Source organism: Chaetomium fimeti (assembly GCF_033439085.1).
Source record: "Chaetomium fimeti strain CBS 168.71 chromosome Unknown B0H64scaffold_6, whole genome shotgun sequence".
In the NCBI taxonomy this organism is placed as follows: domain Eukaryota; kingdom Fungi; phylum Ascomycota; class Sordariomycetes; order Sordariales; family Chaetomiaceae; genus Chaetomium; species Chaetomium fimeti.
In genome coordinates, this window is record NW_026944334.1 from 1,434,876 (window position 1) to 1,456,788 (window position 21,913).

General features: G+C 57.9%; 7 protein-coding genes across 7 annotated transcripts; 4 read left to right on the forward strand and 3 right to left on the reverse strand.

The window, feature by feature from the left end:
* Positions 1-52: 52 nt before the first annotated feature.
* B0H64DRAFT_345704 (triose-phosphate transporter family-domain-containing protein) lies at positions 53-2,358 on the forward strand. Its single transcript, XM_062801319.1, has 2 exons — positions 53-690; positions 749-2,358. Exons 1-2 carry the CDS (start codon positions 274-276, stop codon positions 2,084-2,086), a joined length of 1,755 nt encoding a protein of 584 aa, XP_062656817.1. The 5' UTR covers positions 53-273; the 3' UTR covers positions 2,087-2,358.
* Positions 2,359-2,482: 124 nt separating this feature from the next.
* On the reverse strand, positions 2,483-4,266 carry B0H64DRAFT_434504 (origin recognition complex subunit 5 C-terminus-domain-containing protein; the record flags this gene model as incomplete). Its single annotated transcript, XM_062806094.1, has 3 exons — positions 4,045-4,266; positions 3,589-3,978; positions 2,483-3,532 (listed from the first exon to the last, which is right to left on the reverse strand). The coding sequence occupies exons 1-3, from the start codon at positions 4,150-4,152 to the stop codon at positions 2,483-2,485; spliced, it is 1,548 nt and encodes a 515-aa protein (XP_062656818.1). The 5' UTR covers positions 4,153-4,266.
* Positions 4,267-4,344: 78 nt separating this feature from the next.
* Positions 4,345-6,566, forward strand: B0H64DRAFT_403963 (uncharacterized protein). The gene is made up of 2 exons (XM_062804361.1): positions 4,345-4,539; positions 4,621-6,566. The coding sequence occupies exon 2, from the start codon at positions 4,830-4,832 to the stop codon at positions 6,276-6,278; it is 1,449 nt and encodes a 482-aa protein (XP_062656819.1). The 5' UTR covers positions 4,345-4,539; positions 4,621-4,829; the 3' UTR covers positions 6,279-6,566.
* A 130-nt stretch (positions 6,567-6,696) lies between these two features.
* On the reverse strand, positions 6,697-12,654 carry B0H64DRAFT_419088 (alpha-glucan branching enzyme; the record flags this gene model as incomplete). The annotated part of the gene is made up of 14 exons (XM_062805357.1): positions 6,697-7,391; positions 7,724-8,178; positions 8,255-8,276; positions 8,335-8,373; positions 8,431-8,473; positions 8,534-8,619; positions 8,800-8,954; positions 10,171-10,746; positions 10,795-11,130; positions 11,327-12,018; positions 12,068-12,183; positions 12,233-12,332; positions 12,384-12,508; positions 12,609-12,654. 14 exons carry the CDS (start codon positions 12,652-12,654, stop codon positions 6,697-6,699), a joined length of 3,486 nt encoding a protein of 1,161 aa, XP_062656820.1.
* An 807-nt stretch (positions 12,655-13,461) lies between these two features.
* B0H64DRAFT_403974 (P-loop containing nucleoside triphosphate hydrolase protein) lies at positions 13,462-15,897 on the forward strand. Its single transcript, XM_062804362.1, has 3 exons — positions 13,462-14,237; positions 14,316-14,499; positions 14,548-15,897. Exons 1-3 carry the CDS (start codon positions 13,790-13,792, stop codon positions 15,641-15,643), a joined length of 1,728 nt encoding a protein of 575 aa, XP_062656821.1. The 5' UTR covers positions 13,462-13,789; the 3' UTR covers positions 15,644-15,897.
* A 425-nt stretch (positions 15,898-16,322) lies between these two features.
* B0H64DRAFT_326476 (putative cytosolic iron-sulfur protein assembly protein 1) lies at positions 16,323-17,729 on the forward strand (the record flags this gene model as incomplete). The annotated part of the gene is made up of 1 exon (XM_062800741.1): positions 16,323-17,729. A coding segment is annotated over one exon (1,407 nt), but the record flags the coding sequence as incomplete, so codon positions are not given.
* Positions 17,730-17,825: 96 nt separating this feature from the next.
* B0H64DRAFT_363812 (thiamine diphosphate-binding protein) lies at positions 17,826-21,721 on the reverse strand. The gene is made up of 2 exons (XM_062801814.1): positions 18,799-21,721; positions 17,826-18,741 (listed from the first exon to the last, which is right to left on the reverse strand). Exons 1-2 carry the CDS (start codon positions 21,380-21,382, stop codon positions 18,200-18,202), a joined length of 3,126 nt encoding a protein of 1,041 aa, XP_062656823.1. The 5' UTR covers positions 21,383-21,721; the 3' UTR covers positions 17,826-18,199.
* Between the last annotated feature and the right edge of the window lie 192 nt (positions 21,722-21,913).

Here is a 21,913-nt window from a genome sequence, read left to right on the forward strand (position 1 = left end):
GAGCTTATTTGGCAGATGCCAAACCAGATTGCGCCCCTCCAAGTTGCAAGCGACTGACACCTGTGCAACCGCCAATTGCCGCGATTTTGTTTCCTTTCACCTCGTGTTGAACAACAAACGTACACGGGGACGCGGCCATGATCACATAGTCCAGGAGCAGCGCGTCAGCACTTTCGTTCGTTATTTTTCCAGTCGCCGCTTTGCGCTCGTTTTGCCGAATCCCTCAGCGAGCCCCCGGGCCACTTTTCCCTCCTCGAAGCGCCTTCGCGCGCAATGCCGCACTCTACGTCGCACTCGACCGGTTCCCATATGCGGGCTGCGTCCCAGTCTCGCTCGTCCACAAACAAGTCTTTTGGGGACTCACACGGCGGGTCGGGGCAGGGAGAAACGGAAAAGTTCCCCGATTTCGATGCCGGGCAGACTCTGCCGGGTGTGCAGCCGCCGGGCCAGCGATGGCAGCAAAACAATTTGATGCCCGGTAACGGTGACGCTTCTCATGCGGGTCGCTGGCACGCCCGTAGAGACAGTAGGGTGAGGTGGGCTCCTCGGGCTGCCCTCTCGGGTTCGTCGGGCCATTCCAAGAAGGCCAGCATTAGCAATGCCGTCCATCGAATGCGCTCCGCTAGCATGAGCCAAAACGCCCAGGAAATCGCAGGGGCGCTTCGTGCGCCCGTTTCTTGGAAGTTAATCGTATGTTCTTAGTCCTGCGAGAGTAGAGATAAACTCAATGCTGATCACCCTCGCGCAGGGCCTCTGCGTCATGTGGTACTGGTCGTCCGCCCTCACCAACACATCCTCGAAAGCCATCCTCACGGCCTTCGATAAACCTGCGACCTTGACCCTCGTTCAGTTCGGCTTCGTATCCTCCTACTGCCTGCTATTCTCGTGGCTAGCATCCACCTTTCCCCGACTCAGGGCCGCAGTCCCGGCGCTAAAGCATCCGATCCGGGCTCCTTCACGAGATGTGATCAGAACAACACTACCGCTCGCCGCCTTCCAAATAGGAGGCCACCTTCTTAGTTCGAATGCCACATCCAAAATCCCCGTGTCTCTCGTCCACACCATCAAGGGGCTCTCCCCACTCTTCACCGTCCTAGCCTACCGCTTTATCTTCGACATCCGCTATCCCAGGGCGACATACTTCTCCCTCATCCCGCTCACTTTTGGTGTCATGCTCGCCTGCTCGGGCAAGCACGGATTTGGTGGTCAGTTCCTCGGCATCCTGTACGCCCTGCTCGCCGCTATCATCTTCGTCACCCAAAATATCTTCTCCAAGCGGCTCTTCAATGAAGCGGCACGCGCCGAACAGGAAGGGAGCCACCAATCCCGCAAGCTCGACAAGCTCAACCTGCTCTGCTATTCGTCTGGCATGGCATTCCTCTTGACGGGCCCTATCTGGCTATGGTCTGAGGGAATCGACATCATCGGCGATTTCCTTTGGGACGGCAGCGTGGACCTGATCCAGAGCCCCAACTCGCTCGACCACGGCCCGCTGGTGCTGGAGTACATCTTCAACGGGACCTTCCACTTCGGCCAGAACATCCTCGCCTTCGTGCTGCTGTCCATGGTCTCGCCCGTCACGTACTCGGTCGCGTCGCTGATCAAGCGCGTCTTCGTCATCATCATCGCCATCCTCTGGTTCCGCAGCCCGACCACCCGCGTCCAGGCCGTCGGCATCGCCCTGACCTTCCTGGGGCTGTACCTGTACGACCGCAGCAGCGACAAGAACAAGGCCGACCAGCGCGCCCGCTCCATGACGGAGACCCGCAGGGAGGCCATGCTGCTACCGCTGAGCACCAAGCACACGCTCCCGGCCGGGCCGGGCGCCCAGGTTGGGCCGGCGCTATTTGAGAGCCCTGTCGGGGTGGGCGAGCCCGTGGCCGGGCATGCGTACACGCAGGGCAGTGCGGCGGCGGCGGCTTTTGCGTCGAGCGGCGTCGTGGCCGATACCAAGAAGTCGGACGATGCCGGCGGGCGCGGTGGCGGGAGGAATAGGGGGATGAGCAATGCCGCCTGGCGGCCGCCGGGGACGAGGCAGGAAGATACCTGGCGGACGGGCGACAGCCCAAAGGTGGCTGCGCGGTGAGGACGCGAGGTGAGAGGGATGGATATCTACTATTACATATGAGAGCGAGCGCTCGGGTTCATGCTTGGGATGATTAAATTGGGTTTGGATTCAAGAGGCGGGTATGACGGTATGGGCTTGACGTTCATTAGTTTGCGTGCCTCGTGTATGCTACATGTCTAGATCTTCGGTTTGCATCCACTGAGGGCTAGAGGGCGTTTTGTACGGTTATTTTGAATGGGCGCCGGTGCTCGCTGTATGACTATTTTGCATGAATAGAGCTTGTATCTCACAAACCACCCACCAACAACACCCTTTATCCCTCCCCTGATATGATTATTCGTATACATAACAATACAATCCGCCACATCTCTCACCCACCCACCCACTCACTCACTCCCTCACCCCCTCACTTCCTCACTCAATCAACCACTCCTCCACCTCCACCCCAACCCCCCTCCCCAACCCGCGAATAACCTCCCACCCAACATTCACCCTCCACTTCCCCCCACAATCCATCATATCCTCGCCCGCCGCCCCCCCACCGCCACCAACCCTCACCAACAACCTCAAACTCGCCAGCGTCGCGATCGCCATCCCCACATCCGCCTCCCCCGCCTTCTGCTCCCCCCCCCCACCACCATTATTAGAACCGTCCTCCCACTCCCCCCTAACAGCCGCAAAAATAGCCAACATCCGCTCCAACACAAACGCATGCGCCCCGAGCAGCTTGCGCGCGATCTTGCGGTGCTTGCTGCGCGGCCGACCGACGCCTCCACCGCCCCTGCCGCCGCCGCCGCCGCCGCCGCGTCGGCGTTTTCGGCCGTGGTGGTGGGTGGAGAAGAGGGTCAGGTCGTGCCGGGTCGCGTTGTGTGAGGCCAGGTAGGCGGCGAGGAGGAGGAGGCGGGCGGTTGTGGGCAGAAGGGAGGCCAGGGCGGCGCCGGCGTTGGTGGTTGCGTTGGTGGTGGTTGTCGTGCTTGTGGGCGGTGCGGTTTTGGGGGTTCCTGGTTTGGGGGCGGGTTGGGTTTGGGTGGTGGTGGTTGTGGTTGTGGTTGATGTGGTGGTGGTTGGGGGGGGGGCGAGGACGCCTGGGTCGAGGAGGCGCTCGTCTTGGAAGTGGACGCGGGCGGCGACGAGCAGCTTGGAGAACTCGCGGGCCGAGTGGGTGCGCGCGTGGATGGGCGCCGTGAAGCGCGGCCAGAGGGCGGCGCAGGCGTGGCGGAAGGAGGGTAGCGTGCGGGAGGCGGCGCGGGCGAGCGCGTCGTGGACGGCGGCGGTGAAGCGCGCCCAGAGGTCGGCTGTTTCCTGGGCGGTTGTGTTGGGGAGCGCCGCGGGAGGGGATGCAGAGAGGATGGCGATGAAGTCGGTTTTGGTGTAGGTCGGGAAGTGGAGATGTGGGACGGAGGAGGTGAGCAGGAAGTTGGGTGGTGGGGAGGTGACGATGAAGACTGCCGTTAAGCAGGGGATCTGAGCGCGGTTGTTAACAAATGGCGAAGTTGAGGTTTCACAAACCCGTTACTTACAATCTCGGACAGCCTCGCCAGAGCAGGAAGCAGGGTGTGAGGGGCGTCTCGTTGGCGGTCGATGCCGTCAAAGACGAGCACGAAGCGGAAGCCGTCAGGGCGAGGGGTGTACTTGAGCATCTTGGACAGCTCAACTGTCAACTGCGATACCGTCTCGCACCTAGTAGGGGCGGCATCCCATTCCAGAGCATCAGCGACCTTGCCAACGACGGTCTCATATAGATGCCGGGCTGTGATGTATTCTGCCGAGTTGACCACAGCATGTTTGAGATTCAACCCATCATCTCTCGTCTGATCTGAGAGTTTAGCCAATAGGGCTGTCGTGATGGCGCTCTTCCCCGTAGCCTCGGTGCCGTAGATGACCAGATTTCGACATGGTGCAGCACCAGGCTGAGCTAGTTAGAACAACTCATCATAGTTTCAATACTTGCTCAGGAGATTTTGTCAATAACTTACATAAACAAGTGTTGCGAGAGACCGAATTTGTGTTTCTCGACAGGGAAATGAGTGATTCAACGCCTCGAGGACCAGCTCATCGGAGAGCTGGAAGAGAGATCCGCTCATTTTCAGGGTGATGTACCTATCAAACCGACAAATTCAGTTTTTGACATGAGGCTTTCACATGGTGTGTAAGAGAGCAACCATTCCCCTGCCGGTGCTTACGTCGCGTTACGCGTCGAACTCACTGCAGGGACGGGCAAATGGTAGGTGTGTGGTCCGGGCGTTACGTCTCCACTTTTACTCTTGACAACGCCGAGCGGCGTCAGCACAGGGGGCTCACCCACTGAACGACTGGTTAAGCCACCCAGCCACGGGGAGTCAGCCCCCCAAGACACTGCCGAGCAAAGCCGCGAACTTTCGCTAAACATGGCCATGGTGTTGAGCGGCATGCATCCATGTCAACCCAGGCACGGGACCAAAGGAGAGGGCATGATTTCCAATCAGCCCATTGTCAGTCAGACCTGGGGGAGATCGCCGGACACACATATTGGATATAACGTACTTCAACCGACGTACTAACTAACTAGGTAGTAGATCCTACCCTCCACCTTTTCAGGTTCAGGCAGCGCTGGTTACCTTACCTATCTATGGAAATAAACCCTTGGCATCTGACGCGGCGCATCAAACAGTGACTTTGACAAATACACAGAGAAATCTGAACCTCTCTCGGGTGATGCGTAATAACTAACTGATGATATCTCGCCCCGTCGAAGGCCCGAGCCCGAAGAAGTCAAAACAAGATGCCGGAAGACCAAGGTAGTTCCGCCCCCGCGACGGCACCAGCCGGGAAACCCTACCACGCCAAACGTCCGCACCGCAAATCGAGGACGGGATGCCGCAACTGCAAGGCCCGCAAGGTCAAGTGCGACGAGGGCCGCCCCGTCTGCCATCCGTGTACTGTCCGGGGTGACAAGTGCGTGTACCTGGTGGCACCTCCGCCGGCGCGTGTATCCCGGAGCAGGACCACCTCGCCCGCATCGTCTTCCGACAGCAGGCCGGCTTCAACACCGGCTCCCGCTTCGGCTTTCACTCCGGCTTCCTCTCCCGATTTCGTATTGGTGGGCAGGCACGCCGACACCATCACCCAGCAACCTCAGTTTATACCCAGCGGCCACACCCAAGCCGACATGCGGCTGTTGTGGTTCTACACCACCGCCACCTACGCCTCCTTCTCGACCGGCCAGCTAAAGGAACGCAGCGTTGACGTGGTCCTCCGAGTAAACGTCGTCCAGCAGGCCTTCGCCAACCCCTTCCTGATGAACTGCATCCTAGGGCTCACAGCCATGCACATCAACCACCTCGGCATACCCAACCTAGACATATCGCGCTCCCTCGAGATCCAGTACCGGACCAAGGCCCTAGAATCCTACCGCAAAGCCGTCGAAGCCGCCGACCCGGCCACCTACCCCGCCCTCCTCGCCAACTCGCTCATGGTCTGCGGTCTCTCAACACACATCTTCCGGGGCGAAGACGCCCGGCCCTTCTCCTTCCTCGACTGGATGACGCTGTGGAAGGGCATCGGCGCCATCATCAACGTGACCAACTTCCCACAGATGTTCCGCACGGGCATCGCGGCGCTCCTCTTCCGCCCGGCCGTCGACATGGACGCCTCGGCGCACGCCCTGCCCAACTACCTGCTCTTCATGGTCGCCTCCATCAAGACCGACGACCCGGACCACCCGCTCGTCCCCAAATACTACAAGGCCCTCAAATTCCTCGGCTCCCTCTACCTCGAGCTGCGCAACGGCTTCAGCCACCGGCTGTTCCTGCGGATCGTGACCTTCCTGACCTACCTGCCCAAACCCATCATCCAGGCGGCGCGGGAGCGGCGGCCCCGGGCGCTCGTCATCCTGGCGCACTACCTCGTCTTCATCACCTTCAAGGCGCGGTCGTGCTGGTGGATGGACGGGATAGCCGGGTTCGAGATCCCCAACATCGCGCGGCTGCTGGGCCCCGCGTGGGCGGGCCTGCTGCGGGTGCCGCTGGCGGCGCTGCGGGAGACGGATAATAGAGGGGTGGCGAGGCTGTTGCTGGATGACCCGGGCTGGGACGAGCCGACGGATATGTTCGTGGAGCCGGTGTCGCCGGCTGGGGAGAGGGAGCTGGCGATCCGGGCGCTGATGGAGGATGATATGGCCCCCGAGGTGCAGGCGTACCGGGCCAGGAAGCTGGAGGTTGAGTTGTGTTGACCGGGAGCGAGTTTGCCTCGCAGGATGTGAATTTGGAGGGGGTGTGTTTTTCTTTTATCGAAATCCGTAGCGTTTAGTTTGGCGTTGGAGTTTCGGCTGTGGCCGTGAGGGGATCGTTTCGTCGTTTCAAGGATGAGCCATGTGTAAATGATGTAAGGAATGGCGGAGGAAAAATATACAGATGGAGCACCAACAGCGGAGACGGAGCCACGACATGTTCCGGGACAAAGATGTACCTACCTTGGGGCTGCCACTGGACACAATCACTAAAGCAGACGTCACAAACAAGGCCAGGGACAGAGAAATTGATTGATACACAGCTCACAAACGAAACTTGACTGAGCTAGGGAACTCCCCGGAAACCATTCGCTTCTATACACAGGTAACCGAATCCTTCCCGGTTTTACAGGCCACCCGATTAAGCGCTCTGCTCGAGCTCAGCCAGAATCTTCTCACCCTTCTCCCGCGCCGACGCAAAGTCACCAACCATGTAGAAAGCACCCTCGGGAAGGTCGTCACCCTCACCGGCCAGGATGGACTTGAACGAGTTGATCGTGTCCTTGAGGTCGACGAGCTTGCCCTCGATACCAGTGAAGACCTGGGCGACAGTGAAGGGCTGGCTCAGGAAACGCTGGATCTTACGGGCGCGCTCGACGGTAAGCTTGTCGGCTTCCGACAGTTCGTCCATACCGAGAATGGCAATGATGTCCTGCAGCGACTTGTACTCCTGGAGGATCTGCTGGACGCGCGAGGCGATGTCGTAGTGCTCTTGGCCGACAATACGGGGGTCGAGCATACGAGACTTGGAGTCGAGGGGGTCGACGGCGGGGTAGATACCCAACTCGGAGATACCACGGGACAAGACAGTGGTGGCGTCCAAATGGGCGAAGGTGGTGGCGGGGGCAGGATCAGTCAAATCGTCAGCGGGGACGTAGACGGCCTGGACGGAGGTAATGGAGCCCTTCTTGGTGGTGGTAATACGCTCTTGCATACCACCCATGTCGACGGCGAGAGTGGGTTGGTAACCGACGGCAGAGGGGATACGACCCAAAAGGGCAGACACCTCGGAACCGGCCTGGGTGAAACGGAAAATGTTGTCGATGAAGAGAAGCACTGCTCCAGGTTAGCGTCTTGCGTGATAAGTTGCGTCTTGGGGGGTAAAGTCAACTCACCATCCTGGCCCTCCTCGTCGCGAAAATATTCGGCCACCGTTAACTTAATGTTTGGCATGAGATGTTAGCTAGTTGTTGCAAGCAGATGTGAAGTGATTGCCAGCTAGTTGTCGCAAGCAGATGTAAGTGCACTCCATCTTGGGCAACACCCAGGCCGAGTCACTGACTCTCCAGGCAGCACCTGAATCTCAAGATCTCATGGCAAGAGCAACCGAGTCCAATGGGAAAGAACGGTGAAGCAAAAGGGGAAGCAATGAAGAAAGATGGGGCAACTTACACCGGTAAGGGCGACACGGGCACGGGCTCCGGGGGGCTCGTTCATCTGACCGAACACGAGGGCGACCTTGGACTCGCCGTCGAGCTGAATGACGGAGGTCTCCTGCATTTCGTGGTACAGATCGTTACCCTCACGGGTACGCTCGCCGACACCGGTGAAGACGGAGTAACCACCGTGGGCCTTGGCGATGTTGTTGATAAGCTCCTGAATGAAGACGGTCTTGCCGACACCGGCACCACCGAAGAGACCAATCTTTCCACCACGAGCGTAGGGGGCGAGCAGATCCACGACCTTGATACCCGTCACCAGAATCTCGGCAGTCGTCGACTGGTCAACGAACTCGGGAGCCTCGGCGTGAATGGGCAGGAACTTGTCAGTCTTGATGGGCCCACGCTCGTCGATCGGGTCACCGGTGACGTTCATGATACGGCCGAGAGTGGCGGGGCCGACACTATACGGCATTCAAGTCAGCCAATGCCCGAGCTTGTCGGCATTTTTTTTCTCCCTCTCCAGTGTTTTAAACTCACGGGATGGTGATGGGAGCACCAGCTGGAGGGGTATGTTAGCAAGCTGCAGGGCACAATACAGGACCAGGAGAGAAACTCACTATCAGCAGCCTTGGCACCACGAACCAGACCCTCAGTACCTAGATATTCCGTTTAGAAGACCCTCCTCGACGTGGCGCATAGCAAGGGAAACCAACCGTCCATGGCAATGCACCTCACGACGTTCTCGCCGAGATGTTGCTACGTCGGGCGGTCAGTACACCAAATTGGGACAGCTGGCGGGTGGAAATCTTGGCATACCGAGACCTCGAGAACGAGCTTCTGGCCATTGTTGGTGGTCTCAAGGGCGTTGAGAATGGGGGGGAGCTTGTCGGTATCGAACTTGACTGTCGACGGCGTCAGCTACATGCGGCTTGGAGCTGCCCGCTGGGGCACGTTGAGGCCACAAGAGCTACTAACCATCGACGACGGCACCTGTTGGGTTTGCGCGGTTAGCCAAGCCAAGCGAAACAATTTTCCCGGACCACCTCGGGCACAAGACGGCGCGCCGAGTCGAGGAAGCTTACCGATGACCTGGTAGATCTTGCCATCACCAACACCGGCCGTGCTGGCGAACCTGCTGAGGGCGGGGGCCCGGAAGTTGAGGCTGGCCGGGCGAACGGCGCGACGAGTCGCCGCGGCGAACGACGGACGGGCTGTCCGGGCAAAGGCGGAAATGCCGCTGCGCGAGGGGAAAAAGGCTTTGCATCAGCATCAATTGGACTCAATTGGCGCATCCCACGCCGGGGAGTTCGGTATTCCGGCGGAGACTCACCTCTTAAACATCGTGCCGATGATGAAGGGCGGACTTGGAGACGGTGGATGTGCAGTGAGGAAAGATGGCTCGGGGGGAGGGTGGAAGAAAACGGGTTCGAAAATCTCTCGACGAGCTTTCGGCTTGAGCTGCGGAGCTCCAACTTTACACGTGACCTCCACTGTTGTTTTGGGCAAAGGGTGGCACCCTCTGGCCAAAAAAAGCCGAACTCGAAAGGAAAGCAAGAAATCAGGCAAAAAGAACAAATGAAAAGAAATCGAGAAAACTAAGTCAAATGAAAGAAAGAGGGTAAAAGTAAAGGAAATGGAGCAAATAGAGTTTCTTTGGGCTTCAGGATGACTTTCGTTATATTCCTCCAGCTGAGGACTCGAAGTTTCCATTGCCGACATCTGCACTTGGAGTTCGGCTTTTTTTGTCCATGAGGTGGGTGGGCCTCGGACCCCAGCCTTCCCGTCAAACTTGCGACTTCAGTTGCCGTTTTCTTGAATTCTTGAATTTCTAGGGAGACATTTGCCGACAGAGTCCTCTGCCAGAGGGTTTTTTTGTATTTACGACAATGAATGTATCAGCTTTTTCTACTAGGACCTGAGCTTTACTTACCATTGCCACATTACCCCATCTGAAGTCAATATGTACGATTTCTCCATTCAATTGACTGCCTGCACCCTGCACCATTTCCAGGTTCCGTTGCTGTTGAGACGGTCCACCGGGAGGTCCCGGGTCGGGCCTTGACTTCAGGACGCCATCGTCACGAACCAGTTGCTTATTGGACGGGACAAGTGGCATTTTGCTGGCAACTCCAAATCCTGCAACTGCATCGGAAACGCAACATTTGAACCATTTGAACCCCATCCTTTCCCTTTCCTACCCCGCTCGATCTTCCTTTTTTGAGCACACATCCACGCGCTACGAATAAGATGGATACAACCAACGACGGCCTCCTCCGCTGTCTTTACCTTCCCTACTCACCACTAGAATTACTGCTGCAACACCCTTGATTCCGGTGCCAGAATCTATAACCAGATTGTTAGCACGCTGCAAAAACGAGGGGATCGAGACTCGACTTACGAAAGCAGTTCTGCACGGGATATACACGTGTGTGCAGTTCTTCCTTCCGTTCCACTCGAGCGGCTGCGTAAAGAAACGAGTGCCCTCGTCCAGGCGACAGAAGCCGCCATGGTCCTTGGTGTCCGAATCCAGCACGATCCGGTAGGTGCCGGCAGCCTCGATGCCAATGCGGTAATCGGTAAAGCTCTGGGTGGGGTGGAAGTTGAAGACAAACACCAGCCCGCCCCGCTCAAAAACAATAACCTTGTCGCCCTCGTGCTTGAGCGAGATGAAGGCCTGGGCCGCATGCAGCCAGCCGTACTTGCCCTCGCAGACGTTCATGGAGCGGTCAAAGTTGTTGAGGAACTGGTAGCGCAGGAGGGTGTCTTCAGTTAGGTTCAGCTGCCGGCGAGCGTACCAGAACGAGTTCTGGTTGCCCTCGCGCGGGAAGTCGAGCCACTCCGGGTGGCCAAACTCGTTACCCTCGAAGTTGAGCCAACCCTCGCCTCCTAGGCCGTGCGTCAGGAGCCGAATCATCTTGTGCAGGGCCATGCCGCGGTCGATGACGGGGGTTAGGGGTGCGAGGGTCGACATGTTCGTGTAGAGCTCGGCGTCGCAGAGATGCATCATGAGCGACTTGTCGCCGACCAGACTGCAAAAGGTTAGCGAAACACACGCACAACAGCGCTGGCAAACTCACGCCTGGTCGTGGCTCTCGGCGTAAGCGATCGTCTTCTCTCCGTGACGACGGTTGGTCAGCGTAAAGCAAATATTGCCGATATCCCAGTCCTCGTCCTTCTTTTCCTTCAGGATCTTGATCCACATGTCGGGGATGGCCATGGCCAGTCTGTAATCGAACCCAACGCCACCCAGAGACAGCGGCAGGCACAGCGCCGGCATTCCTGAGACATCCTCGGCCACAGTGATGACATCTGGGTACAGCTCATGGAGCATCTCGTTGGCGATCATGAGGTAAACCACCGCCTCCTCGTCGACGCCAGCACCGAAGTACTCGTGGTACCCGCCGGAGAAGCCGCTGTAAATGTCAGCTCGGTACGCACCACTCGCGGACACGAAAGAAAAGAAGAAGAAAAAGAAGAAAAAAAAGAAGAAGAAAAAGAAGAAAAAGAAGAAAAAGAAGAAGAAAAAAAAGAAGAAAAAAAAAGAGAAGAAAAAAAAAGAAGAAGAAAAAGAAGAAAGAAAAGAAGAAAAAAAAGAAGAAAAGAACTCACGTTCCAATGCCGTGGTGCGTGTAAAGCATGCTGGTGACACCATCAAACCGAAAGCCGTCGAATTGGTACTCGTCCATCCAGAACCGCAGGTTGCTCAGCAAGAAACGCATAACCTCGTGGTGGCCATAGTTGAACAGCCGGCTATCCCAGAGCTCGTGTCTTCCCTTGGCACCCGCGTGGAAGTACTGATGATCACTCCCGTCGAACTCATTCAGCCCATCCAGCACGTTCTTGGACGCATGGCTGTGCACCACGTCAAGTAGAACCACCAAGCCGAGGCTGTGCGCCACATCCACCAACTCCTTCAGGTCCTCGGGCTCGCCGTAGCGGCTGCTGGCGGCGAAGAAGTTGTTCACCTGGTAGCCGAAGCTGGCATAGTACGCGTGCTCCATGATGGCCATGAGCTGGATGGCGTTGTATCCCAGGCTCTTGATGCGCGGGAGCATGTTCTTGGTGAACTCCTTGTAGGTGGTGACGCGCAGCTCCGGGGACGAGATGCCGACGTGGGCCTCGTAGATGCGCAGGCTGGCCGGCTTCTGCGGCCTCGTGTGCTTGAAGGAGTAGCGGTCCGCGGCCGGCGGGTTCCAGAAGCGGGCGTCGTACGCGGGAGAGACAGAGATGTCCTGCGTGACATAGTTAATCCAGGCGGGCAGCCTGTCGACCCATTCTGCCGTGGGCAGTTCGAGGGTAATCTGGGAACGTTAGGTTTAGTCTCATATTAGGGAGTCATGTATATTTTACCTTGATCTTCGAGTTGTGGGGGATGGCCGGCTTGCCGTCGGCTGTTGGAGGAACGGTAATCTCAAAAACGCCGTATTCGTTCTTCTTCATGGGATGGGTGTTCTTGTCCCATTTGTCTGGATATGTAAGATTGCGGTTTCCACGTCGGTTGCCCATACAACTTACTGAAGTCGCCAATAAGGGAAGCCTTGACGGCGTTGGGAGCCCACTCCCTGTAGGCAATGCTTCCATCTCCCTTCACTTGCAGCCCAAAGAGTTCCGATCCCTGAGACGATTAGCGAGGTGACACACCGAAACTGAGACGGGCATCACGTACCTTGCTGAACTTGTCTAAACCGCCCTCCGTGTCCTCGATTCGCTTGATCCACTCTTGGGCTTTGCTAAAGCGTCGCTTTAGCGAGTCCTGGAAAGGCGCCAGCCAGGGGTCAAGCTTCACAACTCCTGTTTTTGGAGTCAGTCTCGGGTTATGATATCAAGTACTGGGAGCTATGGGGTATCAGACCGGTGCCGTCCCGAGCAATATCATCTTCGGCCACCTTACCGCCGCCCACCAAGGTGTTTGACGAATTCTCAGCGATGGGATCCATTCCCGTAGTCGTTTGGCGTGGGCGAGTACAGTTGGTGTTTGGTACTTAATTCTCGGATCCCGGTACCTGGGGGGGGGGTTTGAGGTGATAAAGGTGCTCAAGATAAGTGCTGTGTATCGGTGTTGGAAGGGGCAATTGCCGCAGTTTCTGTTAGGTTCAGATGATGCTGACCTCAATGGAGAAGGACAAGAATCGATGTTTACTTGGACGGAAGGAATGTGATGACTCTGGAAGCGGGGCGATGAAAAAAACGAAATGACGGTCACACTGCTGAGTACTCGGGAGGAGGGACCTAGAACTGTCAGGCGCGAGCTTGATGAGCTTTGAGATGGCCTGCATGTATGGAAATGCTAGATTACATCATGGGGCCTTTACAATCCAACCAAACCAAATCTTCCCGACACGAGAGCTCCCTCCGAGGGGCAACTCTGCGCCCAAAATAATAACCGTTAGCGGCTACCTGCTGCTTTGCCCCCTGCGCCGTCCGCAAGTTGGTCTGCCAACTTCGTTCGACGGCCCAGACCACGGGCATTCAGGGGTGCTCAGCTGCTGAACCACCTTGCCTTATCGCAGATGTGACGAAGGAGGATAAGACGATGGGATCACTGGCGGGCGGTTCGGGACGGACCTCCCTGCAATCTTTATTGGAAGGGAAAATGACTTACCGAATTCGGGCTTTTGGAACCTGAGATAATTAGGATCGAATAAAACAAGGGAGAAAAATGCTAGTTACTTGATTCTTTTTATTTATCATCTTTCATTAAGGCGGTCCTCATCTTTTCTTCGAGGGCGGGTGACGAAACTGGTGGGGTCGTCCATGCTGGGCAACGGACGGGCCCAAGCTAATTAATGATTGGCTCAGAGCTTCGAAAGGCCCGTTGACACAAGGAGGGAGCTCTGGCCCCCTGCCCCCCCGCATTGCAGCGCCGCTTGCCATCGGCTGCCTATCGGTGCCGTCCGTCCTCAGTGACTGAGCTTGAGCATGTGGCGCAACCGCCTTTCGCCGCTCAGCTCCCCCAGGATTCCGAAACAATCCCAAGGGAACTCCGCCGCTTGAGCTTACTCTAAACAGGGCCGCTGCGAGGGTACCCGACCGTTTCCATCCTTCGAGCATGATCACCGACCGATAGTGACGATGTCGGTCCTTGTACGGCCCCGAGCGCCGACGTGCGCAGCTATCCTCCGAACCGCCCGGCTCCGGCATCCCGCTTACTCGACATCGAGTATCCTCCTCTCGGCCCCGCGCCGGTCGAATTACTTCAATTCCGGGTACAGCAGTAGCTATGATCCCAATCAGGAAACGGGGCGCGGCCCTATCTTCAACAAGCACACGTTTGGCGTCCCGCAGTTCTACCCGCGAGACCTGAAGAGGAGGGTAGACGACTACGTTGTAGGCCAGGATCGGGCGAAGAAGACAATATGTTCCGTCATTTTCAACCATTACCAGGGTTTACGGCGACGCCAGAACCACGATATCCAAGACCAGCGTCTGCGGGAGAAGCTCCAAAGGCAGAAGTATGCCCAGGACCAGGAGGCTTTTGAGCAAGCGGGGTACAACAGCACCCGCACGCATCCAGTCGAAGGTGGGCGGTGGCCCTCGCGTCGTTCTGCGTTTCCTTTGGGATCTCGGCGACAGGCTGATAATGACATTGCTTTTCAAGATGAATATCCGGGGCATCAAGAAGCGGTTGGGGGCACGTACCGGATCCCGGACGGTCTGTACGAATCCCCGGTCGACGACTCCTACATACCGGAGAACTTCCCCGCGCCAGAACATGTCAAGATCGACAAGAGCAACTTGCTTTTGATCGGACCAACTGGCGTGGGGAAGACGTACATACTCGAGTGGGTCGGCCAGATCAATCGTCCATAACATGTGCTGACCCGACGTAGGACCCTAAGCAAGAAACTCAACGTGCCATTCACGATTAGTGACTGCAACTCGTTTACACAAGCAGGGTATATCGGACAAGACGTCGAGTCATGCATCGAACGACTGCTCATCGAGGCTAACTACGACATCAAAGCCGCCGAGCATGGGATTATTGTGCTAGATGAGTTCGACAAGATTGCGAAACGTGAGACAGTCAACGGCAGAGATGTAGGCGGCGAAGGCGTACAGCAAGCTCTATTGAAGCTTGTGGAAGGCACCAAGGTCACAATAAACGTCAAGGACCAGCGGCAGTCCCGGACGGCAAACAACCCGCCCGGCGGCTATGGGCCGTCGAACCCGCAATCGACTCCTCCAGCCGGCAAGGTTGACCAGTATACCATCGACACTACCAACATTCTTTTTGTCTTCTGCGGTGCCTTTGTCGGGCTGGACAAGACGGTCCTCCGCAGAGTCGCTAAGCCATCCATCGGCTTCGGCTCCGAGGTCCGCGGACGCAGCGCCTCCATGTCCACTAGCAAGGACATCCTCCCCCCAGAGATGTACGGCCACCTGCCCCACCAACCGGTGTTCACCAGCGAGACCTCTGGCACCGGATTCACCCCGCTCGACCTCACCACGCCCGCCGACCTACAAACCTACGGCTTCATCCCGGAGCTGATCGGCCGACTCCACAACATCTGCGCGCTCACCCCGCTCTCTCTGGACGAACTATACCGCATCCTGACGGAACCGCGCAACAGCCTGGTGGCGCAGTACACGGCGCTGTTCGAGACGTACCCGAGCACGCTCGCCTTCACGCGCCGGGCGCTGACGGCCATCGCCGAGCGCGCCGCCAAGAACGAGACGGGCGCGCGAGGGCTCAAGATGGAGATGGAGCGCGTGCTCGCCGACCCCATGTACGACGCCCCCACCCCCTACGTGCTCATCACCGAGGGCTGCGTCCACGGGTCCGAGAAGGCCGGGTACTGGGGGAAGGACGGGCGGCTGGAGATGGAGAGGCGTATGCGTGAGGAGGATGAGCGGGATGCTGCTGCTGGTGGGGAGGACGAGGCTTCGTTTGAGCGGTTCCGGGAGGCGGGGTTGAGTGGTGCGTGATTTCTATGTGGTTTGAATTTTCTCATGGGAGGTGTTTGGGTAGGTAGGGCCACCGGTTTTAGTTTGGGGCTTGGCTTGGAGGTTTGGAATGGATCTGGCGCATTGATTTGGTTACCCCTGGGCTGTGTTCAGACTGGGCTTTTGGAAGGTGTGTATACTTTATTTGAGCAAGCAGCAGCATAGCATTTGGTCGGACATAGCAATGCACTGTTGGGTATAGGTTACAGTCATCAATTATTAACAATTGGCCGTTGCTTTTCATTTCTTAATTACTGTGAAGGTCGAGATGGTTTGTTGTTGATTGCATCATATCTTGGTGGGGCAGCGGGATCGGAGCTTGCTCCCAAGGGAAAAATTGAGGGGCGATGTTCAGTGCTGCAACCCCCACTGCCCATCCCGCATTCGAGAGCCTCTTTCTAGCTGCATCACGCCTCACAGCTCTGCTCGTTACCTCGTGGCTCCTCTGCAGCCCGTCGACCTCAACCATCCTCGAACGAACAAACGAACTCAACCGCCGAATTCGAGCGAGCCATTGCGACAACCCCACCTCCAAACACGAACCCCTCCAAACAAACAAGACGACGACCTCACCCCCAACCAAACAACCCCTCCCCCTCCATCGACAAAAAAAAAACCAAAAAAAAAAAAAAAACCCTCCAAAACAACCCGCCAAAATGCCACCACCCACCCCCCCAACAAACCCACAACACCAGCCCCCATAACCATAACCCCCCTCCCCCCCTTCCAACCCGACCTCTACCAGCGCGCCTGGTCCTCCACCCCGCACCCCACCCTCCCTCTACTCGCGACCGCCCACGCCAAATCCGTCACCGTCTTCTCGCTCGCCACCCTCTCCAAGCACAGCGCCCTGACGGGCGGCCACGCCCGCTCCGTGCGCACCGCTGCGTGGCAGCCGCCGCGCGGTGGTGGTGGGGGTGGTGGGAATAAGAGGTTGGGGTTGGTGACGGGGAGTTTTGATGCGACGGCGGGGTTGTGGAGTTTTGAGGGGGATCGGGAGAGTGGTTCTGGTGGTGGTGCTGGTGGTGGTGGTGGGGGGTTGGAGAGGGAGGTGAGGATGGGTAGTGGTGGTGGTGGTGGTGGGGATGGGGAGGAGGAGGAGGAGGAGGAGAGGGAGTGGGAGTTTAATTTGGTGCTGGAGGGACATGAGAACGAGGTCAAATCGCTGGCTTTTTCGCCCGGTGGGCAGTACCTGGCGACGTCGAGCCGGGATAAGTCGGTGTGGATCTGGGAGGATGTGTCGTCTGGGGACGGGGGGGATGATGAGGATGAGTGGGAGACGGTCGCTGTGCTGAGCGAGCATGATGGTGATGTCAAGGCTGTCGCCTGGTGCCCGTCCAACTTGTCGAATGCCAGGGCCGGTGTTGGGCGGCGCCACCAGAGCGCCGAGGTGCTCGCGAGCGCCAGCTATGATGATACCGTGAGGGTGTGGCGGGAGGATGCGGACGGGGAGTGGGTGTGTGTGGCAGTCCTCGAAGGGCATGGCGGGACGGTGTGGGGGCTGCAGTGGGAGGGGAAGGAGAGGCAGGATGGGCGGTTCCCGAGGTTGATGACCTTCTCGGCGGACGGATCGATAAGGGTGTGGACACTGAGAGTGGACGAAGAGGAGGAAGAGGAGGGTCAGCAGGAAGGAAATCCGTTTAGGTCCGGGTTCGGCGGGGTGCCGAGCACGATGCGGCGGTCGCTCAGGGAGGAGTGGGATTGCACGGCCGTGCTGCCCAAGGTGCACACGCGGGATGTGTACTCGGTGTCGTGGAGTTCCGAGTCGGGACTGGTGGCTAGCACGGGCAGCGATGGCATCGTTGCGGTGTACGCCGAGGAGGAGGGCGCGCCACAGGACGTCGCCATGACGGGTGTGGAGGGGGCAGCAGAGAATGGCACCTCTGGACCGGAAAGCAATTGGAAGGTATTGGGTACCATCCCCCGTGCCCACGGCCCGTACGAGGTCAACCACATCACATGGTGTAAGAGGTTTGACCCCGGGGCGGAACACAAGGGCAAGGAGGAGATGTTGGTCACGACAGGCGATGATGGCGTCGTTCGGCCGTGGCAGGTGAGGGCATCATAACCAGCTAAAAAGCTGTAATTGAATAAAACAAAGAAAGAGCGAGTTTTCGTTCTCTCGACGTTTGTCCAATTCGATTGAAAAAGTATGAGATGGTTTCCAGTATGAAATTTATCCTATTTGTAAATATGAGGACGTCTTTTAAGACATAATTCTAGATCTATTCAAACCAAGGATTACACCAAAAACACACATCTTCGGTAGCACAAATAAAGGTCATTTCTCATCATGCAACAACTAGCTTTTGTACATAAATGCACCATCTCCTGGCCAGATGGGATCACTCCCAACCGAGAGCACTTCCCCATACCCAACGGATACCATGCGAGCAACAAAGGAAAGGCTTAATGGTCCTCCCTACCCATGATTTATTACTCAAGCACACGATGATCGATGATGATACACAAGACAGATCCGATGGGAACTGTCTACACTTTGTGCCTCACGGCCAATGCGAACAACCGGGGCGGGCCCTACTCGCCCTTGAGCTTGTCCTGCTTGACGGAGAAGGCCATCTCCAACAGATCCTGTTCCTCCTTGGTGTGCGACGCCTTCAGGCCCGTGGCGACCGACGCGCTGGGGTTGCGGCCGGCGTACATGACGTGCTTGCGGTCGTGGTGCTGCGTCTGGTTGAGCAGCGTCTCGATACGCGGCTGCGTGTAGCTCCAGGCGCCGGCGTTGAGGGGCTCCTCCTGGGCCCAGACGATGGTCTTGGCGTTGGGGTACATGTCGAGGTTCTCGCGCAGCTGCTCCCATGGGAAGGGGTGGAGCTGCTCAATGCGGGTGATGGCCACGTTGTCGATGTTGTTGTCGGCGCGGTACTTGTGAAGGGCACCGTACACCTGACCCGTGCAGAGGACGACGCGGTCGATCTGGTCGTGCGACTTGATGGCACCCGTCTCGTGCGCCGGGTCGGCGATGATCCACTGGAACTGCGAGTCGCCCGTGAACTCCTCAATGTTGGAGCGGGCGAGCGGGTGGCGCAGCAGCGACTTGGAGAAGAAGAGGATGAGGGCTAAACGGTAGGTTAGCATAAATCATGTCAAAAGACGCCGAGTCCGTGGCAACTTACGCTTCCGGAATTGCCGGTTCATCTGGCGGCGGAGGATGTGGAACAGGTTGGCGGGAGTGGTCATGTAGGCAACCTGGACATTGCAATCCTGGTGCTGGCGCTGCGCCTTGTCGTCCGAGGGGAAGACACGGGGATCCTCGTTGCAGAGCTGGAGGAAGCGCTCCAGGCGGCCAGAAGAGTGCTCGGGGCCCTGGCCGTCGTAGCCGTGGGGCAGAGACATGACGAGACCGGTACGCTGCATCCACTTCTGCTCACCGGAAGCGATGAACTGATCGATGATGCATTGGGCGTTGTTGGCAAAATCGCCGAACTGGGCTTCCCACATGATGAAACCGTTGGGGTCGGTCAGGGAGTAGCCGTACTCGAAGCCGAGGGCGCCGAACTCGCTGAGCGACGAGTTGGAGATGACAAACTTGCCCTGGTCCTTGCTGAGGTGCTGGAGTGGTGTGTAGGTGTCCTCGGTTTCCTGGTCGTGGAAGACGGAGTGGCGCTGCGAGAAAGTGCCACGCTCGACATCCTGGCCCGAGACACGAACGTGGCGGCCCTCGGTCACGAGGGTACCGAACGCCAGCGCCTCGGCCGTTGACCAGTCAATGTTTTTGCCCTCAACCACGGACTTGGTCCGGTTGGTGAGAATGCGCTTCAGGTTGCGGTGGGCGTTGAAACCCTCGGGCGTGCTGCCGATGACCTCGGCGATGTGTTCCAGAGTTTTCCTGTCGACACCCGTCGGCTTGTGTGGCAGCACCTCGGAGGCCAACTCCTTGGGGGACTTGAAGCCGTTCCAGGCACTAGTGGTCCACTCCTTAGAAGTGGGTTGATAGTCCTTTGATTTGGAAAAGCTCTCTTCCAGCATACCCCAGACCCACTGCTTGTGCTCCTCAACGTCCTCCTTGCTGAAGGTGCCCTCCTTGAGGAGCTGCTCGACGTATATCTGAAGCTGTGGGCTCTTGTCCTGGATGCGCTTGTACATCAGGGGCTGAGTGAAAGACGGCTGATCGGTCTCGTTGTGGCCGTGCTTCCGGTAGCAGACCATGTCGATGATGACATCCTGCTTGAACTCGGCGCGCCAGTCGGCGGCCATTTGGCAGACAAAGTTGACGGCCTCCACGTCGTCGGCGTTAACGTGGAAGACAGGGGCGTCGATCGCCTTGGCGATGTCCGTGCAGTAAGGGGTCGAGCGGGAGTAACGAGGATCCGTGGTGAAGCCGATCTGGTTGTTGACAACTAGGTGGATGGTGCCGCCGGTCGAGAAGGCCGGAAGGGAATGGAAGCCGAGGCACTCGTAGACGACACCCTGGGCGGCGAAGGCAGCATCGCCGTGGAGGAGGACGGCCATGGCGCTGCGGTGGGTGGCCTCGTCGTTGTTGTAGTGCTGGATAGCACGGACCTTGCCGAGCACAACAGGGTCCTCAGCCTCGAGATGCGACGGGTTGGCCACCAGGGACAGCTGCACGCGCTTTCCAGAGGGGGTGGGCCGCTCAAAGTTCATGCCCAAGTGGTATTTGACGTCACCAGAGCCCTCGTCTTCGGCACCGGCAGTACCGGCGAACTCGCTGAAGATGGATTCGTTGGGTTTCCGAACGACGTTGCTCAGCACGTTAAGGCGGCCACGATGCGGCATGCCAATGACGATGTCCTTGACGCCATAGTCGACGCTACGGTCAATAAGCGCCTTCATACCAGGTACCAAAGTCTCACAACCCTCCAGGCCGAATCGCTTGTCGTTGGGGTACTTAGTGGACAAGAAAGACTCGAAGCTCGAGCTCCAAATAAGACGGTCGAGGATGCGGCGCTTCTCGTCGATCGAGTACTTGAAGGGTTGGGGCACCTCGACACGCTCGCGGAGCCAATCGCACTTCTCTCTGTCGGGGATGTGGATGAACTCGACGCCGTACGAGCCGCAGTAGATCTTTTCACATGCGTCAACGATCTCGCGGAGCGTCATCTTCTCGCGGCCCTCGCGCTTGAAGCGGGGGAGGATACCGGGGCCCAGGGTGTACTCGGTGTCGAGGTCCTTCTCGGTGAATTGGTAGTAGTCGAGCTCGAGCTCTTTTGGGCGGATGTTGCCGAAGCCCTTGGAAGCATTGCGAATGCCCAGGGGGTCGATCTTGGACTTGTGGTGACCGCGGGCCTGGTATGCGCGCACGAGCAGCTGGACCTTGAGATGGTTGTCGACGTCAGAGCCCTCGCCAATGCCAACACCAGCGCCAGCAGCGAGGCCAACGACGGCCTGGGTACCGGGAACAAGCGACGGCGGTGGCGTGAAGGCCTGGGAGATGGGCATATCCCCGCTCTCCATGTTCTTGAAGTAGACCTGCCACGACACATGGACGCTCTCGGGGTCCTGCTTCCACTGCAAGTACATCTCATCGATGTAGTTTGCTGTGTTCCCCGAGAGGAAGTTGTCATTCGAGCCGGGAGGGTTGTGAAGGGCGCTCTCGAACCGTTTTTGGGCGGCGATAGCGAGGGGGCGGCGGGCGGCAGCGGGCCTTAGGTTGGCGCGGGCCGAGACGGTGGCTGTCGAGAAGCATCGCGACGATGAAGCCGCGGCGCTCTGTAGCGCCCGGATAGAGGTGCGCAGCATCTCGACCGGGTGTGACGGGGTTGCGAGTGTTGGTGAGGGGTTATGGTGTTGGTGGTGACCTCGAACAACTTGCGAGAAAAAACCGGCCGCAAGGAATAGGTGGGAAATCGAGATCCGCCGGGTTGTTTGCTCGCTCCCGGGCACCGTACAAGACGACAACGAAACGGTAGCAAGAACAAAAAGAGCGGCGGAGTAAGTCGCGCGTAAGGTGATATAAAATTTGGAAACTATATCGTCAAAGGACGAGAAGTCAGATTTGGGGACATTCCAGGAGGGCGTATTAGTCCCAATCTTTGGTGAGCTGTTTTTTGTGGTTTGATCTTGGGTTGGAAAATGACCAACTCTTGCTGCTGAAAAAGGGCGCTGGGCCCCGGGGACGATGACGGCAATTTTCGCTGGGCGGGTGACTGGGGAGGTGCAACATAACCCCTGTTCGATACCGATGCAACCAACCAGCGAACGCCCTGCGGCACTTGGATGCTTCACTTGGTGCGGCCAAGCCACGGCTAGACGGAAGCAGCGTCTGAGCCC